General features: G+C 33.3%; 5 protein-coding genes across 5 annotated transcripts; 2 read left to right on the top strand and 3 right to left on the bottom strand.

The window, feature by feature from the left end:
* Positions 1–1,100: 1,100 nt before the first annotated feature.
* Positions 1,101–2,943, bottom strand: LOC114178554 (elongation factor Tu, chloroplastic). The gene has a single exon (XM_028064543.2). The coding sequence runs from the start codon at positions 2,799–2,801 to the stop codon at positions 1,359–1,361; it is 1,443 nt and encodes a 480-aa protein (XP_027920344.1). The 5' UTR covers positions 2,802–2,943; the 3' UTR covers positions 1,101–1,358.
* Positions 2,944–11,896: 8,953 nt separating this feature from the next.
* LOC114176133 (uncharacterized) lies at positions 11,897–13,793 on the top strand. Its single transcript, XM_028061067.2, has one exon. It carries the CDS (start codon positions 12,157–12,159, stop codon positions 13,141–13,143), a length of 987 nt encoding a protein of 328 aa, XP_027916868.1. The 5' UTR covers positions 11,897–12,156; the 3' UTR covers positions 13,144–13,793.
* Positions 13,794–14,633: 840 nt separating this feature from the next.
* On the bottom strand, positions 14,634–18,484 carry LOC114177345 (uncharacterized). The gene is made up of 9 exons (XM_028062643.2): positions 17,587–18,484; positions 16,851–17,431; positions 16,573–16,763; positions 15,989–16,069; positions 15,785–15,871; positions 15,521–15,653; positions 15,360–15,431; positions 15,019–15,168; positions 14,634–14,880 (listed from the first exon to the last, which is right to left on the bottom strand). Exons 1-9 carry the CDS (start codon positions 18,003–18,005, stop codon positions 14,753–14,755), a joined length of 1,842 nt encoding a protein of 613 aa, XP_027918444.1. The 5' UTR covers positions 18,006–18,484; the 3' UTR covers positions 14,634–14,752.
* Positions 18,485–22,283: 3,799 nt separating this feature from the next.
* Positions 22,284–23,453, top strand: WR3 (nitrate transmembrane transporter). Its single transcript, XM_028063568.1, has 2 exons — positions 22,284–22,591; positions 22,737–23,453. Exons 1-2 carry the CDS (start codon positions 22,462–22,464, stop codon positions 23,231–23,233), a joined length of 627 nt encoding a protein of 208 aa, XP_027919369.1. The 5' UTR covers positions 22,284–22,461; the 3' UTR covers positions 23,234–23,453.
* On the bottom strand, positions 23,441–25,900 carry LOC114177949 (manganese-dependent ADP-ribose/CDP-alcohol diphosphatase-like). The gene is made up of 2 exons (XM_028063567.2): positions 25,726–25,900; positions 23,441–24,819 (listed from the first exon to the last, which is right to left on the bottom strand). Exon 2 carries the CDS (start codon positions 24,789–24,791, stop codon positions 23,814–23,816), a length of 978 nt encoding a protein of 325 aa, XP_027919368.1. The 5' UTR covers positions 24,792–24,819; positions 25,726–25,900; the 3' UTR covers positions 23,441–23,813.
* Between the last annotated feature and the right edge of the window lie 1,324 nt (positions 25,901–27,224).

Here is a 27,224-nt window from a genome sequence, read left to right as displayed (position 1 = left end):
TCAAACTGAAAAGCAATTCACATGTGTTTCCCATCATGTAAGGCTGAAATTGCCTCTTCACTGATATTCAGAAACCCTCCATTGAAGGACTCAGTGTCAGTCAACAACATTCCCACCATCAAAACCAACCAAGAACCTTCCCCTCCATAATCACCATCTCAGCTGGAACCTTTCCCCCTCAACTATCTCCCTCTCCTTCACCTAGGTATTCAAGAGACCCAGTTCTCTCCATTTCAATCGACTTCTCAATTGACTCTAACCAACTCCTCCCATCCCCCTGAACCATATGAGTACTAGTACGTGTTCTCTTAAAAACAAAAATCAAATCCTCATTCCCCCCTGTTGTGTATGTTGGGAGGAAGGGGGAGATCTTGTCAACTGAACCTATTAACGTAATACATACTCAAATCCACACATATAAGTGCAAGAGAACTGAGATCGTTTGCAGTTCATCTCTTACAACTTGTCATGCAATATCTTACATAAATAAGACAAGGAAACATCCATTGACTCTGGATATGAATGTGATCAGGATTAAAAATACATTGGTAACTACTCTACATAAACATGGCTTAAATCTGATATAGCCTTGCAAAGTAAAGTAGTTAACTTGTCCATTGCATATTTATTTTCAATAAAGACCTATCCATTCAAAATAAATATTCTGTAAGAGTTCTACCACACAAAATGAACATGCATCAGCATCAAGTGTCTCAGGACATTGCAATACCAATTATTTTATTTCTACATATCTAATGACAAAAAAAATGGGTAACCACATTACTGTAATTGTTGTATTACAGTAGATTACTATAACTGTTATGGAAGAATTCAAGTGCGTAATGCCTCCTCAACCCCAACCCCCCCCCCCCCAAAAAAAAAAAAAACCTTACCCACTTTATTATAGTTTAAACTAAATAAGAGAAAATAACTTCCTATTCCCTTTAACTCCAGCTCCTATTCAAGGGTTAAGGAGTTCCCCTCTTACATCCAAACAAGGGAAGTGGATTCATCCTCCACCCAAATATCGAATGACTGTACTAAAGAGAAACACTGATCAGCTTTGTAAGACAAATCTCATAATTTTACGCAAGCAGAAATTTGTGGAATCTTGCTCAAGCACTTAATAAATGAATTATGACAACAAAAAAAAGATGGAAGTCAAACAAGCCATTGCTAATTCATTGTCCAACTTGACTAAACAACATCTAGAAACCTACAAAATATAACAAAATGGATATAACAGCAGTTGTGTAAAATGAAAAAAACTCAATTGCACAAGCCCATCGTAGATGATAGATACTTTCTTGGCCCACAAATGTAAGAGGCAAGTAGTTGGGATGCCAATCTCACACAATTTACTCAATGATAGATTGGATAACACCAGCTCCAACAGTTTTGCCTCCTTCTCTGATAGCAAACCTCATTCCTTGTTCACAAGCCACGGGGACAATAAGTTCAACCACCATCTTAACACGGTCACCGGGCATCACCATCTTGGACTCCTCATCCTTGTCATTCATAATGGAAGTTACTTTGCCAGTAACATCGGTTGTCCTCATGTAGAACTGAGGCCTGTAACCGGCGAAGAAGGGAGAATGTCTGCCACCCTCTTCCTTCTTCAAGACATACACAATTGCAGAAAACTTGGTGTGAGGGGTAATGGTTCCAGGCTTAGATAAAACCATCCCTCTCTGAATATCAGTCTTCTGAATACCCCTAAGCAACAACCCCACATTGTCCCCAGCCAGAGCCTCGTCCAGAATCTTCTGAAACATTTCCACCCCAGTCACAGTGGTGTTCCTAGTTTCCTTCACACCAACAATATCAACCGTTTCTCCAACCTTAATGGTACCCCGCTCAACACGGCCAGTAGCCACGGTTCCACGTCCAGTGATGGTAAACACATCCTCAATGGCCAACAAAAAGGGAAGCTCAGTTTGGCGCTGAGGGATGGGAATGTAGTTATCCACAGCTTCCATAAGCTCGTAAATCTTATCAACCCATTGGTTTTCGCCGCGCTTGATGGAAGGGTTGGCCATCAAAGCTTCCAAAGCCAACAATGCAGAACCAGAAACAATAGGAACATCATCACCAGGGAATTCGTACGAAGAAAGAAGCTCACGAACCTCCAATTCTACCAACTGCAGAAGCTCCTCGTCATCGACCTGGTCCTGCTTGTTGAGGAAGACCACAATGTTGGGTACACCGACTTGTTTGGCCAAAAGGATGTGTTCTTTGGTCTGCGGCATTGGGCCGTCGGCGCCGGATACGACGAGGATGGCTCCGTCCATCTGGGCGGCGCCAGTGATCATGTTCTTGACGTAGTCGGCGTGGCCGGGGCAGTCGACGTGGGCATAGTGACGGTTCTCGGTCTCGTACTCGACGGTGGCAGTGTTGATGGTGATGCCTCGGGCGCGCTCCTCGGGGGCAGCATCGATTTCGTCGTATTTCTTGGGGGCGCTGTTGCCGAGGGAAGCGAGGGCCATGGTGAGGGCGGCAGTGAGGGTGGTCTTGCCGTGGTCGACATGACCGATGGTGCCGATGTTGACGTGGGGCTTCTTGCGCTCGAACTTGCCGCGGGCAGCGCGGACGGTGAAGGAGCGGCGGCGTAGGGCGGCGGGGACGGGAGCGAGGTGGAGGACCGTGGAGGGGTGGATGAAGGAGGAGGAAAGGTGGGTGGTGGAGGGTGTGTGGGATTTTAGGAATAGGGAATTGGATGAAGGTGAAGGAGAGGGGTAGACATGAGGGTATGCGAGCTTTGAGGTTGCTGCTGCTGCCGCCGCCGAAGAAATTGCCATTGGGATTGGTGGTTGAAGGTGGAGAGTGAGGTTTTGGGTTTGGCGAAGAAGAGTGGGAGTGTGAGTGAGGAGAAGAAGAAGAAGAAGAGGATAGGGAAAGGGTTTGGGAAATTGTTACTCTATCTGCTGTGGATGAAAGAGGACCTCATGTTAAGTTTTATCCCTCTTTTTCCTTGTTTTGGAGGGACTTCACCTCACTTTCGCTTCTCCTCTACTATTCTTTTTTTCATCTCATCATAAACAATTTTAATCTGTCACCTATTATTAATATTATTGCTATAATTTCAAAAATAGTTCGTTCATACAATATATAACTATTCCTAATTAATAATAGCGTGTATTTTGTTCCATGTACGATTTTGACACTATTCAGTTAATTTTATTTTAAAAAGTTAATTTGTTGTAATTTTAAGGGAGTCCCGTAGATGTTTTTTTTTTTTTTTGCTTAGAGTTTGCTCTCTTGTGACAATTTAAATTAAGACAAAATCATGTGATAAATTAATACATAGGATTTTTCTTTGGAAGGAAATAATGTTTATTATCCATGTTATCTGAATCATCATCCAAGCCAAGCCTCCCCTTCCATAATATTTTCTTAACATTTTTAACATAATAACAACCTTCGCTACCTTTGTTCACAAATACAGTTAAGTTTTCTTCTTCAAACTCCAGGGATAAATTTAAATTGGTAATGTTTAACTTAAGACAAAGTAATTGAATTTTTCTTTTTTTTTCAATAAATGACAACAAAGAATTATATTTATCAGTTGTGCGCAAATTATATTTGTAAAATTGGTGGTATATATAATATCCTATTTGAGTAGTATAAAATTAATAAAATAAGACACTTCGTAATAATATTTAAAGGTACGGAATAAAAAATATATTAATAGAGTCATTTGAAAGTTCGCCTTCAAAGGTATCCTATATCGAACATACTGATCAATCATATTTCTGTCGCAATCTTATAACTCTACCTACGAACTCATTGTCCTTCAGAGGTGTCTCAAAACCTGCATTTTCATCTGTTCTCACCATAATGATGATCATCACAAAAGAAAAATATAACACAAGACCACAAAGTGCAAGTATAAACTAGTATACAAAAGAGTTGTTTAAGACCATTTAAATCAAATCAATTATAAAACATACATATGCAAACTTTCATAATTCACATAATTGCACACAAACAATTGACACTAAATTTAATTATCTAGATACATGCATTTGGAATCAGAATCATTGGAGACTTGCACTTGTGGTGACCTCCATTGCTCTACAGACCCATTGTCAATGGATTTCATCCTATCACACACAAGGTTAATCCATGATCATCTAAGGCTATTATTCTGCCTTAAACTAGGACTTTCTGCTACTCTCACCACATGAATCATTCTACTCTATTTGAGTGTGAATGATCATTAGAGTTTTAAGATGTCACTTTAGTTGAATCCATAGTCCAATGCATACACTAAAATAATACCACCATAAAATCTCCCCATGAGACCTATGAAATTACATAAAACACATATAATGCTCGTATATTTATTCAAAAATACATTATCAACATAGTTTCACAATAATACTTTCACAATCATATACATCCTTGATTATATTTTCATATTCACATATCAATCATTCGATCTCAAATTTCAAATATCAAACAATCATATTTTGCAACAACATACCAAGTCAAGTTTCAAAAATACCACATTATTCATGCATAACTTCACAAATCATATTTTTAAAATTAATTCAATCAATCACAAGTTAAAAATAAGGAATTTAAAATTCTGCAGTAATTCTCACTTGAGCTAGAAATCCTCGCTTAAGTGACAGGGCTCTCGCTTAAGCTAGAGATTCTCGCATAAGCGACAGGGACTTTTGCTTATCGCTTAAGCTAAAATTAAACATAAAAAAGAAAAGAGTTCCAGTGGTTTTCTCACTTAAGCTATAAATTCTCGTTTAAGCGACATGGACTCTCACTTAAACTACATTTTTCCCGCTTAAGCTAGAACACTCTCGCTTATGCTAAAAATTCTCACTAAGCTAAAATAACATATTTTCACTTGTTCTCAGCATGCAAAAACCATAACCCCAAACCATTTTTCACATGCGCTCATCAAATCAACATATCAAACACAACAATTTCAAGCAATTCAATCTACCAAATTATAACATGTAAGACAAATTTATTCCATCAAAAGAGAATAACTTCCCTCACCTCAAACATAGACCAAAACTGAGACAACGAAGAACCTCCAGGAGGATTGTTTAGTTGTAAATCCCCAATTCAACCTATAGGAACCAAAAAGGTGGATTCAAGTTAGATTATTAATTTAAAACCCAAGAGGTGTAAAACCCCAAGAGATGGAGGTCGGATTATCAACTTATTCAAAGGAAGAAATTATTCGGTGAATTCAAAGAAAAATCTCCACGAATCCAAATATGTCTTTTGATTCAAGAAAGAATGAAGTTTCAGATAAGAAGGAAAAGAATTAATTGATTAAAAGTTGAGTAAAAAATAGAGAGAACTAACAAATGAAGAACGATAATTGTTGGTCAGGAAAGCCGACTTTGATTCTTTTGAATGATACAAACTTTTTAAAATATAAGGGCTTTACATTAATTTATCATCCATTAATATTATATAAAATATTTAATTCTTAATTATAGACTTTTGATTTTCATATATTATGTGCCATTTAATATATATATATATATATATATATATATATATTATATATTATATATATATATATATATATATATATATTATAATTAAATTAGGGGATTTTATCGCACCTAATTTAATTTTAATAAATATTACAGTAAAAAGTTAAATACAATAAAAATAAGAAACAAACTAAATGTATATAAGAAGAAAATTAAGATTTTTTTTTCTATTTTCTCTTTTCATATGTTGAGTTCATTCTCTTTTTATTATTAAAACACATTTTTTTTTGTTTACTATTTCCTCATTTGTTGTATTCTATTTTTTTTTAAAGTTAAATAAAAAAATAAAAGACAAACTCATTATTTTTACTTTACTCATGTTTCATATGTTTTGTCCCATTTCTATAATTTCTTGTACCACTTGAAGAATTAGTTTCATGGTATAGTATTTTTAGTATATGAGCTTTTACAGTTTCTTACGTAATTTTTTGTTTATCTATATGTGAAAAATAAGAATTTGAATAGATATTTATTGTCACCTTTTATAGGTTATTATTAGACATGTCACAGTGAGCCAACCCGCACCACGAGCCGGGTTCAAAACGAATGAACCCAACCCGGTTCACTTTTTGGTGAGTCAAAAATTTTGTAATCCGGCTCAACCCACCACGGGTTGGTGGGTTAAGTGGGTTGGCTCACCAACCCACCTAAAAAAATTATTTATTTATTTTTTTTAGTATTCAAATATTTAAATAATTTTTTAAGTAATCCATGAGATGACAATCATAGTAAAATTAAGAACCAATGTTTTGATCATGCTCACCACTAATATATGAAGAATTATTTCCAAGAAAGTATCCATTAGTCTAAGAAAGCATGACTAAGATTACAAATTTTCTGTCATGCTATTCAACAAAATATAAATAAAAAATTATACATTTTCTTCATGCTAATTTAGAAAAAAATGTTTATAAGATGTTTACTTGAGTAATTTACTATAAAGATTATAGTTAAACATTAAAGTATCAACATATATATAACTTGACAATCAAATTAATTAAACATTCAAACTATTCAAATATAATTAAACAACATTCTAGCATTTAAAAATATGAAATTGTTAACAAATATAATAGGAGTAGTAAATAATTATTAAAAAAAATAAAAATTAAAAGAAAATAAAAAAAAAATAAAAAAAATTGTAAAAAATTGTTGGTGGGTTAAGTGGGCCAACCCACCTTCAACCCGGCTCGAACCCGTTTAACCTGTGGGTTAAGTGAGTCGGGTTGAATTCAACCCATTTTTGAAAAAGTTGAATTTTTCTTAATCCAACCCGGCTCAAACCCGTGGTGAGCCGGGTTGGTTCACGGGTTGAAACCCATTTTGACATCTCTAGTTATTATACTCAAACTAATTTAAACTCAGTCTTTATAAAAGATGAATTTCTTTTTGACAGTATACTTATTTATATTAAAAAATAACTAAAATTTTTAGTTAATTATTAACATTTAAAAAGAAAAGAAAAACTTAAATATGTCTTTTTTACAATTATGTTTATAATAAATTATATATTTATATTTTTTTATCACTGACAAAGATAATATATATATATATATATATATATATATATATATAATTTAAATATATTATTTTGACTTTTGAAAATAAAGATCCGTGAGTGTAAATGAGAGATGGTTCAAATCAAGAAGGTACATGTAGCAAAAGAAATGGGGATGAAGAAAACAATTATCTACATTTAATGTGTTTCTTTAATTTCCGTTTGGGCAATTTTTTTAGGCCCTGGTGATGGGACCTTCTAAGAACGATCAAATTGTTTCACTCTGGGCCATTTAAGACAGTCTGGATGAACATCTCATATGAGGCTTCTCCCTGTGTCTCTAACCACTTTTTATGTATTTCAAAAATATTTTAAATTTTTACTTTATTCCTAAATTAAAAGTAACTACATTTTTATTTTTATTCTCTGTAACTTATTCACTTTCAATTTCTTTTTTCAAAAATATATGTCGACATCTAATATTTTATTTTATTTCACGTAAAGTGACATCTGGTATTATATTTCTTTTTAATATTTTTTTCATTATAAATATTGACATTCAATATATAATTTTATTTATTTTTTCATTAAGAATATCGGCATCAGATTAAGATACGTGCTTTATTTTTTTAGTTTATTTTTAAGTTTTGTTATAAAATAAATAAATCTCTTACTTTATTTTTAAAATATTTATCAATAAATTAAAAAAATTAAAATATAAATAAATTTTAAAAGAATTAAAAGTTTAAAATAAAAAAATATAATATATATATATATATATTGTTTTTTTTCTTTTCTGTTATTAAAAACTTAATTTTTTAAATTAACTTTTTTTAAATATTATTTACTTTTAATATATGGTATAAGTTAAATATTTACTTTTAAATATATATATATATATATAAATATAAATATATATATATATATAATTAAATAAATATATATATATATAGATTAATATTTTATTTTAAAAAAATATAAATTAAAAAAATTATAATAATTTTTTTTAGAAAAACAATTAAAAAATAATAAGTAAATTAGATATAAATTAAAAAATTATATATATATATATATATAAATATATTTATTTTCTTTTTTTCTTTTAAATTGTTTTTTTAAAATTAATTTTTTAATTTAATTTATTTTAAAATATTATTTATATCATATATATTATGTAAAAATAAATTAAATATATATTTAAATATAAATATATATTAATAGAATTTCTTATTGAACTTTAATTATTTACTACATCAACTCTTCTGTATAGTTTTGAATCTTTTATATATGAATATATATATATATATATATTATTCTTTTACTTTGATTTTTTATGGATGGAGATGTAGTCCCTCTCTAAGGTTGAAAAGAAACCTCATCTCAAGTCTACGAAAATCCTTACATTCATCATAAAGAAATAATGTTTAAACATGAGAGTTATCAAGCATGAGATTTTGTCTTTTTCTAGTCAATCATATTCTATTTTAATGCATATTTTGGTTTCATATTTGAGGGTTTATTTTACTTGACATTTTGAAGTTTCATATCCACATCTCAAAAGTAAATAACGAAAAAAGAAAATTTGATCCACTAACAAACGTGCACTTAAATACCACATCTAAATTGAATCTGCTTTATACTTATTCTATTTTCAAACTACAAATACCAAATAAAATGCACATTTACTGTACAAAAAATATATCTTTTGTTATAGAAACATACAAGAAATTGTTTCATGTTTTTAAAATAAGGTGACAAAGTAACTTAAATCTTCTGTTCACTACAAAAAGTAAAGATATTTAGTGATTTTTATTTTTCAGAAATTATAAAAATCCTTTATAAACTAACATGATTTAAGATAATTATGATGAGTTGTCTAAAAAATAATAGTACTGAAAATTTTAATTACCTTTTGAAGAGATTTATGACTTACGCAAATTATAATACATTTTCCAATCTCTTACTATTTTTTTTTTCCGATTGTTCCCTCCTAAGCACGACTTCACCAAACCTAAACTAAGTTTATTCATCTACGTTTCGGAATTGTAGAAGCTCCTATTGCTCATATATATATATATATATATATATATATATATATATATATATATATATATATATATATATATTTTTTTTTTTATTATACATGTGGAAAAAATTACTTTGATACCATTATCTACAAATAACTTTCCCTTGACACCAGTTTTTTCAATAAAATATTATTATTTAAATAAAATATTAATTTATTTAAATGTCAAAAGGAAGTAACAATTGTCAAACTATCACCGACCATACATGTGTTACGAGACAAATGGTGCTATTCAATATAAACAACTAAATGATCTCACGAAATACTATAAAAGTGTTATTGTAATATAATTTAGTTTTATTTTAATATTATAATAAATTGTTATATAAAACAAAATTTTATTTTAATAAATGATAGAAATGAAGGTTTTAAATTCTCAAATAAAATAATTATAAATAAAAAAAGTTTCAAACCTTCACAAAATCATAATTACCCATAAAAGAGATTAAAACTCTTAAAAAAATATCCACAATATAAATCAAATATTAGAAGTCATCCTAAACATTTGTAATAGGTTATGATAAATATATTTGCAAAGGTTTAAAATATCTCTGCGAATTGATTTATAGAGAATAAAATCTCCCCACAAATTAAAATAAAGACATCCGTATAATAGTTTTTTTCTTTTCTTTTCTTTTTAGTGGTTAGGTCTAATTTATTTGTTAACTAAGATATTGTTTACAAGTGTTCCACTATTTTGTGATCAAATGTGGTTTCTAGTCTTGATGAATCTTATTTTTTTAAAATAGAGTGGAAAAATTGTTGGATTTGGTAATTGAGTTGAGGACTAGGTTTTATAACCAAATATTATTTTAGTTTAGTGGAACTAAATAAATAAGTTCTCTTTCTAAGTGTATCACACTTACAAAATAGTGGTAAGAAAATTGTCACGATCAAACAACTCGATAATTAATATGCTTATTAAACTCGCTTGGAGCCTTATTCTATAATTCTTTTAGAACATTTCAAAATAAAAGAAATTAATTTGTGCATATGCACAAAAATACAATTCAAAGACTATTTAATATAATGATATTCTTGTCCTCTTTTATATGCATATTTCATAAATGAAATTAATTAAAGTACCATCTACTTTTTTTTTTTCTTTTTAAGTGGTCAGCACTGGAACTATATTTAAAAGAAATGAAAAACGTCAGAGAAAGACGAACTAAAGTTTTACCATGATATTGATTGGCACGATACTATAAAATTAATATATAAAGCTTCAGAAAAGATGATAGGAGTAAAAAACTTTACCAGCACAAGATCATAGTTAATGTAATGATGTTACCATTTCCTATTTACTAAGGGTGAATTAAATTTGATGGTAAAAGTTAACCATGGTTAAAGTTATAATGGTAAAACCAGTAAAGCATACTTAATAATAGATACGGAAAATCAGGACCATAGGAAATCTCAATTATACCTATCTCACAACGATTTGGTTAAGATAGATTATATGTAGATCATAATTTTTCTTTCATTGTTAATCCAACCTATTTTTTTAGCATAACCATAGGCTATTGATATCTGTATACTAACTTGCTTTAAGGACCACTTTTTCAATGATTTACATTTTAATTTGTTACTATTTTTCTTCTAAATTTTCCCTTCATAAAAAAACAAATTATTAGATCCATCAATGTTTTAAAGCTCAAAATTTTACTTCAGAGTTGAACAAATAATATATATATTTAATTTTCATGACATATGTTACTTATCTCAAGTATTTTTTAAAAATAGAAATAAATAAAGGAGTAATGTTATTTAGCCAAACTTAGACTGCAGAATGATGTAAATTAAAATTAGATGGAGATGATTTATTATGTGTAGCTAGCAAGTATCTTTTTCTTTTGGGGGAGCTAGGTATCTTTTTCTTTTTGGGTAAGTACTGAGTGTAAGCTGTTAGGTCTGAAGCAGTTGGAAAGTGTTGGACCCTCGCAAAAAGAAAAAACCATAAAATAAAAATATAAAGACAATAGGGACCTTATCCAATTGCATGTGGACAGTTAAGGTTGCTAAATTACCTAAAACCATTACACAGGTAGGTAAGATGAAATTACCAGAATGTAGTTCTTATTCACTTTTAGTTTTACCCTGCATCACAAAAGGTAAATCAATTTCCTCACTACAAAACCACCCACACAGGGCCTCTTTGTCACGAAGCAAAAATATGCTAAACTCTGGCTATCAGACCAGATCTGCAACTTCAATGTAGATTCCTCAGATTTTTCTGCAACCACCTGCAGAACTTAGATTCTCTCTCAAACCCTTCTTTCGAGTAAAAAGTTCCGATAAAAACATTTTAGAGACTCCACTTCACAACAACCTTTCAGTTTTAATGGTTTCATCATGTGATGTAAAAAAAAAAAAAGGAGGATTGATAAGGAAAATTGCAAGGTGAATTAAAACGTCACATGCAAGAGTGATAGGAAGATCCTTTCAAACAAGGAAGAAATATGATGAGTCTTACCTCGGAAAGCTAACCCTCCCTACTACAGTTGTTCTTTTGACCTATCATAGTCCCATGTCATGTGGTGTTATGAATATAGATGACTCCCAAGTTAGTAAAAATCTATACACCAAATCTGATGAAAAATACAAGCTGGGTCCTCTGCATCTAACTGTGCCTGGAAGTAAGCACTTTTGAATATAGTAAAATTTTAACAACTTTGGATTCGAAAAAGTTTGTGTAGACTCAACTTTGAACTTAAAAAGGTAAACATAAACCGAAATAAAATAATAATAACAACAATAATTATAAAGGAGGTGACAAGTAAGTGAGAGAGGTGCAGAATATAAAAAGGGTTGTTCTTCACTCACTCTCACTCACAGCCAGTCCATATGCCAGTTAGGAAATATTCTTCCCAAATCCAATTAATGCTGCCATTAACACCTCTGCCAGAGTCTACCATTCATTCAGTTTCTGACTAACTTCTTTGATTAGGCCTCTCATATTAAAACCAAAATCCCTCCCATTCCATTTTCCTCTTGTTTCCACCAGATTCTGCTTTTGGAAGTTCAAAATCAAAAAAATGATGCAGGACTCAATTGGGATCAATATTCCTGCTTGCTTTTCTTCTTCGGCAGAGAAGCAGCATGGTGAAGATCATGGAGCGGTGACCCGTTCAGGCCAGAGCGTCTACATGTCCGTGTACAGAACAAAGGTTGCGGACCACTGCCGTTTGATCACCATCACGTGGTGCAAAAACCTCTTGCTTCACGGGCTTTCGGTGTCAGTGGAAGGCCCTGAAGGAGAAGAACAGTACACCTGCAAGGTGGAGGTGAAGCCATGGTACTTTTGGAGGAAGCAAGGCTCCAAACGCTTCATAGTGGATGGCAAAGCCGTTGATATTTTCTGGGACCTTAAGGCTGCCAAATTTAACGGTGAAACGGAACCAACCTCGGAGTACTATGTAGCGGTGGTTTGTGATGAAGAGGTTGTGCTGCTGCTGGGTGATCTAAAGAAAGAGGCATACAGAAGGACGGGGTGCAGGCCAGCACTCATTGACCCCATTTTGGTTTCAAAGAAAGAGCATATTTTTGGGAAGAAAAAGTTCTCCACAAGAGCCAAGTTTCATGAGAAGGGTAGGTGGCACGAGATTTCAATCGAATGCAAGAACAAGGGAAATAATAATGGGGAGTCTCTGAGTGGGGTTCAGCCAGAGATGGAGATAAGGATTGATGGGCACTTGGTGATTCATGTGAAGCACCTCCAGTGGAAGTTCAGAGGCAACGAGTCAATTCATCTCAGCAAAATGAGGGTGGAGGTATATTGGGATGTTCATGATTGGCTATTTAGTCCTGGTTTAAAGCATGCTTTATTCATTTTTAAGCCAATTTTATCACCCAGTACCACCACCACCACTTCTTCAATGTCATCTTCATCACCTTCATTATCATCATCATCATCACCTCCCTTATCTTCTGATCAGACAAGGGGTTCTGGATCAGTAGAGGGATTTAGTGTTAGTGGGTCATCAGAGTTTTGCTTGTTTCTCTATGCTTGGAAGGTTGAATGAAGAGGTTAATGTCATATCATCATCATCATCATCTATAAAGAGTGGGAAAATAAGGTTGAAAATGGAGTTGGTCTGGTAGTGATAATGGAATGGTGAAGATGCAGGATGAGATTGGGTTGAGAGAGAGAAGAGAGATGGGTTTGGTTGAGATTGAGAAAGGGAGTGGGGCCAAAGGGAGTTAGTTACAGCTGGGGTTGAGCAAATGCGCATAATTGTGGACAAGACAGATTGTATCACATTAACAATCGCACACATGTCCAATAATTCTCCATCCAGAGGCATCTACGTCTCCACCTACATTTTACCACACTGGAAAATGCTCTTTCTTGATCCCATCTTGGTAACCGAGCTGTTTATGTTTCCTCCAAAATCTATCAACCAAAGGTACATCTTACCTAAATTTTCTATCACAAAATAATGTATGTACACACAACATTACTAAACTGAATGTTTGTATTTGCCCATAAAATTATATCTGTTCATGCATGTGACGGAAAATGCTACCCCGGAAAGAGAGGATGGCTGTTTGGTGATGATGTAGAAACAAGAGTACAATAATAATCCCAGTATGTGCACCTCACGCACATTAATACACATGCTTCTCTTTCTAGTAGTTGGATTATCAGTATCATCCTCATCATTATTGTTTAGCCGCTGCCTAAGTTCATTACTCTATTCGTTATTCATTCCCAAACTCTGCATACAAATTTTAGTACCAATAGCCAGGTAGGTCAAGCATTGCACAAAATCATTCTGTTTTTGGTCCAAGCCTTTTATTTCTTCTACCTCAATGCGCGTATTATACTTGCAGAAATACGTTGACAAACTATTATTTGTTTTGATTAAATTAAATGCTACGTGCAGAGTAATACTTTTTAATCAGAAAATTTACAAAACGATAGCAGAAACAGTGTATAAAATGACAGCAGCAGTTGTAGCGAGATAAAAAAAATAGTAGATTTGTTCTTTGGGGGTCAAGAGAAATGAGAAGTGAACTACAAAGTTCGTCTTTTTTAGCAAGAGTTGAAGTTTTTTTGACCAAGGAGATTATTAATTCACGTCAACATCGCAAACAATGATAACAAGGTCGCACTGAAAGATTCAAAAGTATGCGGCCAGGGACTTTGGCTGATTTATCGAAGAAAAATATTGGGTAGGCCCCGATGTTATTGTTTTACATTTAACCGGAAAAGTGACCACAACGCCTTAATTAAACTTCAGCATAAATTTATGACAGTTATGGTGAGATTCTTAACTTCTATCTGTAACTAAAAACCAATTTATGAATAAAATTTTGGTTCTTATGAATAAAAACCAAGTTAAGTACATGCACATAATGCAGTGAATCCAAAGTTGAATTATTTGGAAATGACCGAAATTAATTTTTGACCAAACTTTATTTATTTTCACGTCGATCCAAATTAGGATGAAGTAAACTGCGTTGGTAAAAAAGATATAGTAGGGATATTACGTTCTTTCACAATTGGGCATTGGATTAAAAAATCATTAATAAATTTTAAAAAGCTAACAGGACATTAGTAGAACCAGAGTGGTAATTGAAGAATTTGCAAAATTTAAGTTGGCAACGGTATTCATGGGTGAAACGTATTCATTTCGAACCAAAACCAAACCACCTTGCCAAGAAGAACTTGTTTTTCCCACGTGGGGCCTCCTTTTCCGCATGTTGTGGTGTTGGAGCTGGAGAAGGAGATAGCAAAGGTGGCGTAACGAGTTTGACTGCAAGAATAGTTGATGTCATCATATATTCATAGATGGAAAGGTCAATAACTGAGTATGATGAAATCAGAGTCCAAAATATGTAAACACAACTAAAAAGCCATAATTGGAATATAAGGAAAGAGAAGGAAATGCAACCTGGATTTGGGGAAACCTTGCAAGCTTTAGAACTTCGTGTGTCGGAGGAATTTGTTTTTGAACTTGATATGGTGGGTTCGCGATCAGATACAGAGCTTGACTTTCTCTCGCGAACTTTACTCTTCGTCTTTCCTTCACTGTTTTCTTCACCTACAATTACCAGATACAGAGCATTCAGAGAATAGATTGCAAAATATCACTGCCATTTTAACCAGATATATCACTTCTTTGAATTTTGCAATTTCATAAGCATGGTCACAGCAGGGGCTAAGGCCATGCTCATACATTTTGGAATTTAGAAAAACATATGTATGAAAAGAGTTAAAATAAATATTACTTACTTTCATCAGGAGACTTCCCGTAGGTATGATTCAAAGCTTCAACAAAAGAAGCAGATTTCTGGTCCTGGATCACTATAAGAAAGAAAAACAACTTTATTCATTCAACTTAATCATTTATAAAATCACAATAACTATTTTAATATAGAGAAATATGAACTGACATTGATCAAATAATGCATATCTGTAATTTGGGACCGAGCCAGCCAATAACAACTGGACTGCTTCTGCATCTCTTGTCATCGATATTGCTGCAGATGATTTTAGATTCTGTGTGTCCAGCAGAATACCTGCAAGCTGTAAAATAAATACACCAAATGAGCAACACCAAAGTCACTTGAAACTAAACCGGTGTTTAATAATTTTCAAATGAAGTAAATTAATGGTGCCACAAATTTGATTAGGAACTAAGATCGCCATAAATTTACCAATAGTTTCTTCAGAACAGGGTTTTCAAGTAAATCATAGGCATCCTCACAGTAATTATCAGTAACCACTGTGCATTGGGATCCAACCTTGAAAATCAAAACAACAGGTAAAGTTAATTATAAAATTCATCTGGGCACATTGCCTTGGGATCAAACTTGTTTTTAAAATTAATTTTCAGATTCATGTATAATTGATAATCCAACCTCGCCAGTAGTGGTGAGGACATCTTTTCCAACCACGAGGACGCTCAGTTGGCCAGTCATCAAAAGGTTTTCCATGTCCACCTGCAAACAAATTCAGTGTCAGTTCACCAAACTAAGCAAAACACATCAAGCTTCACCCTACTAATCATGCCTACAATGTCCTCCAAAGTTCAAACATCTTTATCATAAGCAGAGAGATAATTTCAGTGATGTCTAATCCAAATAATTATCAAATCATATATATCAAATAAATTGTACATGCATCTGACAAATGAAAGCTAAAAAGTATGGAACATGTATTATTTCATCACACAATGGTAAAGTCTTGTCCATGCAAAAACAACTTTAATATATTTTCATATCATTTGAAATTTTACTCCTTCGTTTCACAGGCCAAAGAACCTAGGCCTACATCGGACTGAAACATAACAACTTTTTCATGTAAGAGCTAACACTTAAAAAATGAGGATAATTAGCAACCTTTAATTTTATGCATATTCTATACCATTTATGTTATTAGTTGAATAACATTTTTCATGCCATAACTAACAAAAAGCCGGGTAAAATCTGAATCAATTAGGCACCTCATCAGTGAAAAGCAACGAAGTGGCATCAAGGCCAGCATGGTGAAAGAGCCACGCAGCCTGCTTCAGCTTCCACATGGAGCTACGCTTCACATTCATGACAGGCGCCACCACCACGCCACCCTCCTTTTCTCTCTGCCGGTAATCCAAGAGCCAGGCGTGGCAAATGGCAGCCACCATCGACGCCGTGCCTGCACCGCCACAACACAAATTCAATCACTCTCCGAAGCTCCCACGTCCAAAAAAAAAAAAAAAAAAAAAAAACTCTAGTCACCAACCGTTGGAAGGCCCAGAAAGCACGATTTGCACATTTGCATGGGACTCTCCGGTGGAGATTTTGTGCAGCAAAGTTCTCTGCTCTTTGAGGAAGCCGTTGAGGCATGCTTGCTCTCCTTTGACAGCAACATGCCTCGGCGCCATCCTCTCCCGCGAGCACGTCGAAGACAATATGGTCCTCCGCTGAGCAGACTCGACGAGGTTCCTGGGCGGCGAAAGAGGAACAGAATCCGAGGGAGGATTCTCCGGCGCAGAAGCCTTGAAGGTTCGCCTGGAGTTGAGAGTTTGGATCCCCTGCGGGTGAGGCGCAGCAGAGGGCTCTGTTTGGAATCGTGACTTTCGAGGATGCGACTGACGTGAAGGGAGAGATGTTAAAAGGGTAGAATCGGGAGGAGAAGAAGGTGGGTGTTGATTGTTATTGTTATTGTTCGGTTTGAGGATGTTGGAGAACCAGTTGTGAACCGCCGTGGCAGGGGATCCATCCCCGTCCGATGAGGGTTGAGAAAAAGTGTCGGATTTGTTACGAGTGTGTCTGGCTGTTCTCGACAGTATCTCGTCACTGATCCCTGCCCCTGTTCTGTATCTGCTTCATTCACATTATTATTATTATCATTATCATCATCGTCATTATTATTTTCATCATTATTATTTCACGTGATTAATCTAAAGCATTATTTCTTCAATGAAACATTTATGAGTGAGTCTTGTAGGATTTTGCTTGAATAGTGTGATTATTACCTTCGTGCAGACCTAGTTCTAGAGAGAGAGTCTCTGTGGTCCAATGAGGAAAGGGGTGAGGGTGGTTGTGGTGCTGCGAACCTTGGGGACCCTGAAAGACGACTCGGAGATCCACCGCGGGAAGGAGAGGAACCCACGATGAGTCGTGCCTCTTGCAGCCACTCTTGCGTCAACCTTGCACTGTTGCTTCTAGTGCTGTCGTCGAACCCTTCGTCGTCCTCCTCCTCCTCCTCCACGCCCACTCCTTTACTACCTGTGAGGTCGTAGGTTTTGTTGTCCACGTGATCTACTACTCCGAAAAACATGTCGTTCATGAAGTCGGTGAGGTCCGGCGCCGGTTTCTCCCTACGCCGTGTCTCCGCCATCTTTTTTTGTAGGCTTAGAGACCCTTTGCTTTCTCTGTCCAACCTTCGATCCATTAATTCTGAGCCACCCCTCGTAAAAGATTGGTTATAGTTTTGTGGTAGGGTTTTAGTTTTTGGGGTGTTCAGTTTTAAAGATCGACAGAAACATAGTAGAGAAACATAGAAAACATCAGTTTTGACTGTGGATGCAACGAATTGGCCGGCGCTGGGGCTGTCTTGTATATATGTATATTTTATTTTACGGACAAAAGATAGAAAGAGAGTAGAATGATAACTGAATTTGCATGAACATAGTAACGAGCGGAACTTATAGAAATTTTTGTTCAGGAAACGCCAGTGCTAATTAGTAGCTCAAATTATGAGATTAGAGTAAAATTTATAGTTCATGGTCGCTTTAGAGTGGACTAATTAAGTGAGAGTCCAGGTGCATCACCTCCTTTTCTTGTTTCTCCATCAAATCTTATACTTGAAGCTTCATCGTTACATTGCGAAGACATGTGAAGAAGAGATTCACTTTATTGATTTGAAATGGTCAGAACTCCACATCTGCAAACCGATCATTGTTGCCTGGTTTTGTCCATTACTGGCAGGCTTCTCTTACCTTTTTTTTATTGAGTAAAACCATAAAAAAGACAGGTATTTTTACAGCACATTAGTCTCCTCAATTGTTCATGAAAACTCTCTACATAAAAATTTAAAATTAATGATTAAATATGTTTTTTATCATTACAAAAATTGGAATTAGTCTATTTTCAAAATTTCGATCCAATTTATTTATTTAATTTTAGAAATGCAATTGAGTCATTTCAATCAAATTTTGTTAAATTTATTTAATATTTTAAATGCGTTTCATAGTAGTATTTGTATTAGTTACACTATTTGATACATTATTTGACATATTTATGCTTCAATGTTAGTTGAGGAATATGTTTAAAATGTCAAATAAACTTTACAAATTTTGATTAAAAATATCAAATCTATGCATTTCTAAAAATGAAAAAATAAATTAGTCTAAAATTTTGAAGAGACACTAATTACAATTTTCATTAAAGGTGAAAGAACTAAAAACATATTTAATCCTAAAATTAAATACATTAACCTTGATCTTATAAAAAAAATTTAGCAACATTACATACATGTTCTTTAGAAGTGTTTGATAAAAAAAATCATGAAAATAATTTGTCAATTTTTTATTATATTTCCCATTTTGATATTACTTCATTCATTTTGTCAAGCGTATAGGTTATAAGTTAGCAAAATTATAGTTATAACTTGTACAAAATTATGTATATATTACCAAGTTTAAAATAAATATCGAAAAGAAATAAACTAAGAATTTTGCGGCCACAAATTTAATTGTTAAAGGACATTAGTTTTTATTTTCTTTTTTAACGTTAGGACCAATTTTGATTTATTTGTAAGTCATGCCTCTAAAAATTAATTATGCATTAAAATCTTTCTCCTAGTTGGTCAGTCTAAACCATTCTTTGTCAAAATAAATGTTTGTTTTATTGGGTTTTATTTCTGATCCACAACATAAAAGAGGTACCTTGGGCTAAGAAACATTTGTTTACATATGGGCCTGTTTTCTAAAAACCCACTTGCACGGGGGACCTTCAATACTTCTATGAAAAACCCAATACATCACAGAAGATGGGACTTTCTCTCTGCATTTCCAAATATTTATTCTCCATTCCTAAAACTTTTTTAAATTTTCACTGTCCCTAAGTTCAAATATCTTTTTTTTCTCTCTCTCTTATTTAAGGAACACGACACACTAATCGACATTGCCCTCAAGTTCTTTGGCTCTTATGGATGTTGATATCTGACTTTTCTTTTCTTTTTAATTTTGTTATGGATATCCACATCCAGTTGTTTTTTTTATCTGATGTCAATATCTGGTTCTTCGTTCTATTAATGTTCATTTCCGATATTTTTCTTCGTTCGTTACGAATGTGAACATCCGGTTCTATTTTTATTTTCATTTATTCGACATTCGATTATTTGTTCTGCGGATGTAAAAAAAATGTTAAATAAATAGATAAATTAATTACCAAAAATACACATCCTGAACAAAAAAAAGTTAATTACAATGCATTTAAAAAATAATTAAAAAATTAAAAAAAATAAATAAATATCGAATGTCAACCTCGTTCCAACCCAAACCAACGAAATCCGTTTTCGTGGGAGAAGCCACCATACAATAATTTAACCAAGGTGCCTCTCTAATATCTGATCCCAAAAATTCAGCATCAACTATTTGAAACCCATTTGCCATATCCATCATTGCATCACTTTTATCAGCATCATTTTGAAAATGCATGCCCATGCAAGGAAGAATAAACCACATCCCTATTCCCATTTTGGAACTCCAACTCACATGCATCCACCCATTCACAATTACTATGTTGTCACAAATAAACCTTCCAAAGTTCGACAAAAGTATTTTTACGGAAATAACCTTTAGTTTTGCATCTTCACAAGCTTTATTCAGATATGTAATAAAAACGTAATAGCATTGCACAGTCCGAAGACACACCTCTTGTTTGTTTTCGTTTTATATTTACAAAAAAAAAAAAAAATGTCAACATATGCAACAAAAACTGATATCGTATATTTGTAAGAAATCTTCTTGAATGTATAGAGACATATACATGTATATAAACGGATATCGTTCATTCGTTGCTAAAAGAGAATAATGAATTAATTAACTTCTTTCTTTTTTTGTCTTATTAGAAAAATCTATTAGGAATCTAAGTATGAGTTTAAGTTCTATATTGGCTAGAAATGAGAAAGTAGAACACTGTTGAGAAAGTAGAACACTATATAAGGATAAAAATCCATAAACTCATTGTCTTAAGGTTTTTGGTTGAGTGTAGCGTCAATGACTTATGTGATTGGGCTCAAATAGGTTGTATCTCTCCAGTTAAATCCCTCTATAGACCTTACAAAACCTATCAAAAAAATTGATAAACATATACAATATATATATATATATATATATATATATATATATATATATATATATATATATATATATATATATATATATTACATAACAAAACTGCGTTTATTTACATATTTTAATGAACTGTTTTTTATTTACACAATGAAAACGTATTTCCGTTGCTCATTCAACGAAGATGCATAACAATAATTGTAATATGTTATATTGTATATCTCGACAAATTTTGTTTAGATAAAATATGCTTTTCTTATACATTTTTTCTTATTTTTTTTATATATATGATATTATTTTTCGAAATACCGAAGAAAAAAACTTCATCGTCTGAAAAAGTTAGAGCGTCTAAACGAAAATTATTTAATTATATTATATTGATAGTTATTCTGTATTACCTTAACACGTGTTTTTCATAAATGACTTAACATTTGTATTAAATTCTCATAAATGGCTTAACATTTGTATTAAATACAATAATAAAATATAAAAGAGGTGAAAAGAGAAAATATTGTGATTTGAGTATTTTGTTATAAAAGCTTTATTAAATATTTAACTTTTTTGTCAAATATATAAAAATCCGACAATAGAATTCTGTGGTGTACTTAACTTTTGTGAACAGATGAATAAAAAATGACATGGCCAAATTGCGGATACTGATATCAACGTTCTAAAATTTAAGTATAAAAAAGAGTTGCAAAAATAATTATGCAAGTTTTTATTAGTTTATAAGTGCATAGCTCTCGCTTTGCTTACGTTAAGTCCGCATTCCCAATACGTACTCCTCTTTTTCGCGCCCCTTCTCAGACATAAGGGGACAAACACAAATATTAAACATTAATTATTCTCTTTACAAAGGAGGAATAGGATCTCAATACTAAACTTTCATTTTTTTTATTTTTATATTCATGGATTAGTTCTAGGTATTTTTATAATTTTAGATTTATATACAACGAGCAGTTAGAAAGTATAATAATAGGAAAATGTGTTAACAGAGGACTTTTCAATAAAATAAGAAAGGGTGATATGTGGACACTGATATTTTGGTTTGTAAATACATTATATGATGTACTTCCGTGTGTCCCTCGTAAACTCCAAGTAGTTGGGTAGAAGAAGAAAAAAATAAAGAAGAAATGACAATGTCAACTAATAAAAAGTATAGTAAATTTTGCAAATGGGCAAGTACACTCGTGTAAACCAAGTGCATCAGTACAATCACCTGCTGCAGCATCTCAATGCCCTTTCAAACTGTTCAAAGGATATATCATTTTTTTCAAAATTCAAATCCTATGTCTACCACTTGCTTCTTTCCGCTATTACTTTTATGCTATAATTTCAGCATATAGGCCTTTGACTTGTCCTTACCAATTATCAAAATTCAATTTGTTTAGATTTCCCATTATTTTATGAAATTTGGCTTTATATATAAAGGCTTTGAAGTCAGTGCATCCCACTCACATTCTAAGAATATCTCTCCGATTCTGAGCTGTTCTCTCTCCGATTCTGTTGACTTTTATATCAGAAAAGCTTGATACTTGAAACTGAGAAAAAATGGCAGCACATCGCCTTGTGGTAGCATCACTTCTAATTTTCTGTTTAGCTGGAACTTGCTACGGGAAGGTTCACTTTTCCTCCCTCAAAACAACCCTTGATGTCACAGCTTCCCCCAAGCAGGGACAAGGTAGGTCAAAACATCCCTTCTCAGATACCCCCTTTCATTATTTGAATCAAGAAAACCTTCACAAATTCTTAAATTTCACTCCTTTATGGATTTTATGAATTGGGTTGTGAAATTCACTCTCCTGGTGGTGTTAATGGTTATGCAGTTCTGGAGGCTGGAACAGACAAAATCACTGTGACATGGGCGCTAAACAAGACCTTACCAACGGGGACAGACTCGGCCTACAAAACCATAAAGGTGAAGCTGTGCTACGCGCCCATCAGCCAAAAGGACCGCGCGTGGAGAAAGACCGAGGACGATCTCTCCAGGGACAAGACATGCCAGCACAAAATCGTGGCCAAACCCTACGACGCTTCGAACAAAACCGTGCAGAGGTTCGAGTGGGTGATCGAGCGCGACGTGCCCAAAGCCACGTACTTCGTACGCACCTACGCGTTTGACTCTAACGGCGAGGAAGTGGCCTATGGGCAGACGACGGACGCGAAGAAGAGCAGCAACTTGTTTGAGATCAACTCAATCAGCGGGCGCCACGCGTCCCTTGATATCTGCTCCGTTTGTTTCAGTGCTTTCTCCGTAGTCGCTCTCTTTGTGTTCTTCTATATTGAAAAGCGAAAGGCAAAGTCTTCTTCTTCCTCAAAGTGATTGAGTCACCACAAACACAGAAAAACGTGGCAGGTTTACATTTTTCATCATGGTCATTAATAAATCATGAGGGACCTGTTTTTCCCTCTAGTCAACTATCTTTAGTACAACTAAGTTCCACCACAACGTGGAGCACGATCTCCCCCATGATAATTTTATGTATGTGATTAGGATGTGATCATTTATACTATGAAAGTAAAAAAATAATTAAATTGTCAAATTTGCAGTTTCATTGTATAAAAGTTCTAAAATAATATGACTATTACAGTAAGTTAAAGGAGTTTTATCTAGAAAAGAATCCTAATAGTTACACAAAACAAATAAAAAATTTCACAGATAAATCATCTATGACGAAATCTCCTGTCTTTGTTAATGCTTTTTGAATCTTTGTCTCTCTCCGAAGCAACGGAAACACTCAAGTACAACGTGGTTGATTTCATAAATTTGCTCTGAGGTTAGCTGACTCAACTAAGTAATTCCACTTCGGATACTTAGAAAGTTAATTCCACGTGGATTAGATTTGCGCGAGGACCACAATATTCTCCAATAAACGAATAGGTGTCTCACAAACATCAACATGTCATGACAAATCTGGTGAAGACTGAAAATAAATGTCTTTACTCAGCATTCTACCCGTACCATAAAGTGATATTCTGTCGTCAAAAACCTCAGCATATCCAAACGCATCCGTGCCTGCAGGACATTCCAGGGCAGCTTCAAGAACTCTATGGTGAATTCCATGGGAATCAACGGAATACCCTCCTTTGTGATCATGTCCCGATACACACAATTTTACACAACTGTATCTGTGTATCAAATTCATTACTTCATCGTAATTCCATAGCAGAGCCTCATTGGATGATGCAACAGGGTCTAGAGGCATGTGGCAGCATATCACTACCTTCTGTTCCAATTTTGTTGCTTCCTGAAGAACACCGTTCAACCATTCCATTTGTTCCTTTCCAACACCCCCATTGAACATAAGAAACCTTCTTTCGAGGCCCACCAAACCTGTCGGGCTGTTCTTGTCATTATTCGGATTCTTTTCCCGGAGGAATTTCAAGGCCTCCAATGTTTTCGGATGGTCTTGTGGCCACCCAATTGCACTTATATCATACCCATCAAGTACTACAAATCTATATTCTGGCACTGGCGAAAAGTCATAGTAAGCATGACTTCCAAAACTCTTGATCTTCAATAATGGAAGGAGCTTACTCCGTGGCAGATTGTAAAGGCAGTGATTGCCAACCAAATGATAAACTGGTCCATTGAACATCTCAAATTCATTAACAATTTTCTTTACAGTGCTAAAAGATTGATCTTTTGGACAGTATCCATCAACAATATCCCCAAAATTTATCACAAACTTGTGGTTCTTATTAGTATTCCAATGTTTTACTGCTCTCTGCAACACAAGAATGCTGTGTCTGTAGTAACGTGGAACACCGAGAAATGACCTACCATCAGGAATGTCAGCATACTGCACGTCAGATATCAATCCAAAAGAAAATAGAGGCTGTTTCCTCTCTGCGTCAATCAATCCGTTAGCAGAACCCATAGTATAGGTCTCTGCTCTCCACAAGCTCCTATCGGAGATACACCATAAATAATGTCATCAAACTAGGATTTTCGATGCAAGGTCTATGATAAAGTAATGATTGTGTGTATAATCTCAAATAGAAAATTCATTTCATATGCAATTTACGAAACTTCAAATGATATTAATTTAACAACTTCGTTCATTTACAAAAAACCAACTATCTCAACCTGTTAGTAAACTGGTCTACGATTAGCAGTTAAGTTTCAAATTCAGAAAATTCAGAATGATGGAGTGAAAGTATAGAAAGAAAATACAATGAACCATAAATCTTGATTTGCTAACGTGACCTGCCTTAAAAGAGTCTGGCATGTTCTAACGGGGAAAGAACATGATTAATCCTCAACTCTCTATTTCCACACTCGAATTTTTAAATCTATCACCTTCATCCTATTTCATCTATCACTCTTTCTCTGTTTTCCAACCAGGTGTATACAGTCTAAAGAGGCCGAAAAAATATCATTTTTCATCATTCTCTCCATACAAGTCCACCAGTTTGAGACAAGAGAAGATGCAATCACAAATTCAGGCATAACAAGCACTGATGCACCATCAATAATCTGGAAACAAGTTTCAGAACCACAGAAGAAAGAAGAAGAGAAACGGTCTTAACAGATCATAGTTTAGAAAGTAAAGAAAAGGAAAGACAGAAATTATTGTAACCGGGTAACACACTCAGTTTGTTTGATCTGACATTACAGATTCCATATAGTGACCTAAGTAATTGTATGTATATGATATGAATATGAATAGAAGAGGCAATGTAATGTAACAGAAGAGATGCATTGATGTTAAATTTATATGAATATGAATAGCCCATTTTGCAGCTAGCATACGTGAAGAAGATGAGAAGAAAAAACATGTAAAGAAAAAGAAGAGAAGAGAGGGATGGTACTTGTGATGATAGGAAGGAGAAAAAGTGAAAGAGAGGTGTAATGTGAGAGAGGTAGTAGAATGGAAGGTGGAGGTTGGAGAGATTTGTTTGGAAGAAGATCGTAAGTCTCAAGTGTGTGGGGTGTGAAAAGAGGTAGACAGAGTCAAGGACTCGGGTTATTGGGAATTGGGACGTTAATGCAATATAAGGGCTAAAATTGTCGTTCGCAGTTGTCACAAACACGGGACTGACACCGTTTCCACCTCTCTGCCTAACTATATAAAATCTAAATTACCATAATTATATTAATTGTGTTTATTTATTTCTAATTATAGCTCCTAAAAACTATTGTTGTTACCTATTGTTCAACTCTCATATTATTATATTAGGATATATTTTGTTTAGTTTTAATCTTAATTTTTAATATCTATAATAAGTTTACCACATTTAAAATTCAATTTTCAAATATTTGTTTTTTATTTGTGAAAGTACAAAATGTGTATTACTTCAGCATATTTATATTTTAGATAATAAAGACATAATATTTGTGTTAATAAAAAAATAGTCGTCAGAATTTCCCTACAAGCTATGTTTAAATGTTGACGTGATTATTTAAGGGAATGTAATATTTCAAAATAACTGTAATAATAACCTCAAAAATAGTTGCAATTAAGTGAGACTCCAAATTTTGGTACAGGATCCGATGTTAGAGTAAATTATATGTATCAGATGTTTTTGTTTCGAGTCTAACGTATTCGCTAATTTCTCGATTTAAAAATACATATTTAATATTAATTCCTATAAAAGGAGTTTATTTATTTTATTCATATAAATAATATTGTATATTGACTTAGGGTGTGTTGAAAGGTGATTGCGAATTTTCAATTTTAGTTTTTAAATAAAATTTTCAAAATAAGATACATACAATAAAAATGAAGATGAAACAGGTTTATTTTTCAATCAATTGTATTTATTTTAAAAATCAAGGACAAGTTTTTAATTTCATTTTTAATTAAAAGTAATAATTTCATTGTCTTTGATAATGCTGTTTCTGTTATTATACATAAAATTATTTATCCACAATATCAGCACTACCATTTTTTATATTATTCCTGTTACTATAATAATTCCAATTTGTACAAACATTATCATAATCATAACACTACTATTTGTATATTTATTATTATCAGAATTATCATTAATATAACTGTCACTATTATTAGTAGTGAAATTTTATCTTTCCTCACTGTTACTGTTATTATTGTTACCACGTAAACATTCTATAAAACTAATTTTAACAAGATATAAATATTTTAAATTAGTTTACTTTAAAAATAAAAATTACAAAAATGTAGTTTTTAAAATTAAAAGTTACCCAAAAATGTGTTTTTTAGAAAACTAACGGTAATAATCGGCCTTACAGTGTTTTAATCTTACGATCAAAAACCATATTGAATGAACACCTTTTAAATTTTAGGTTTTAAATTTATTTTGGATACAAAAGGTAGAATATAGTATGA

Source organism: Vigna unguiculata, chromosome 3 (genome assembly GCF_037176805.1).
Source record: "Vigna unguiculata cultivar grain cowpea cultivar isolate G323 ecotype 2 chromosome 3, ASM3717680v1, whole genome shotgun sequence".
Taxonomy (NCBI): domain Eukaryota; kingdom Viridiplantae; phylum Streptophyta; class Magnoliopsida; order Fabales; family Fabaceae; genus Vigna; species Vigna unguiculata.
This window is presented reverse-complemented; position numbering and strand designations above follow the sequence as displayed.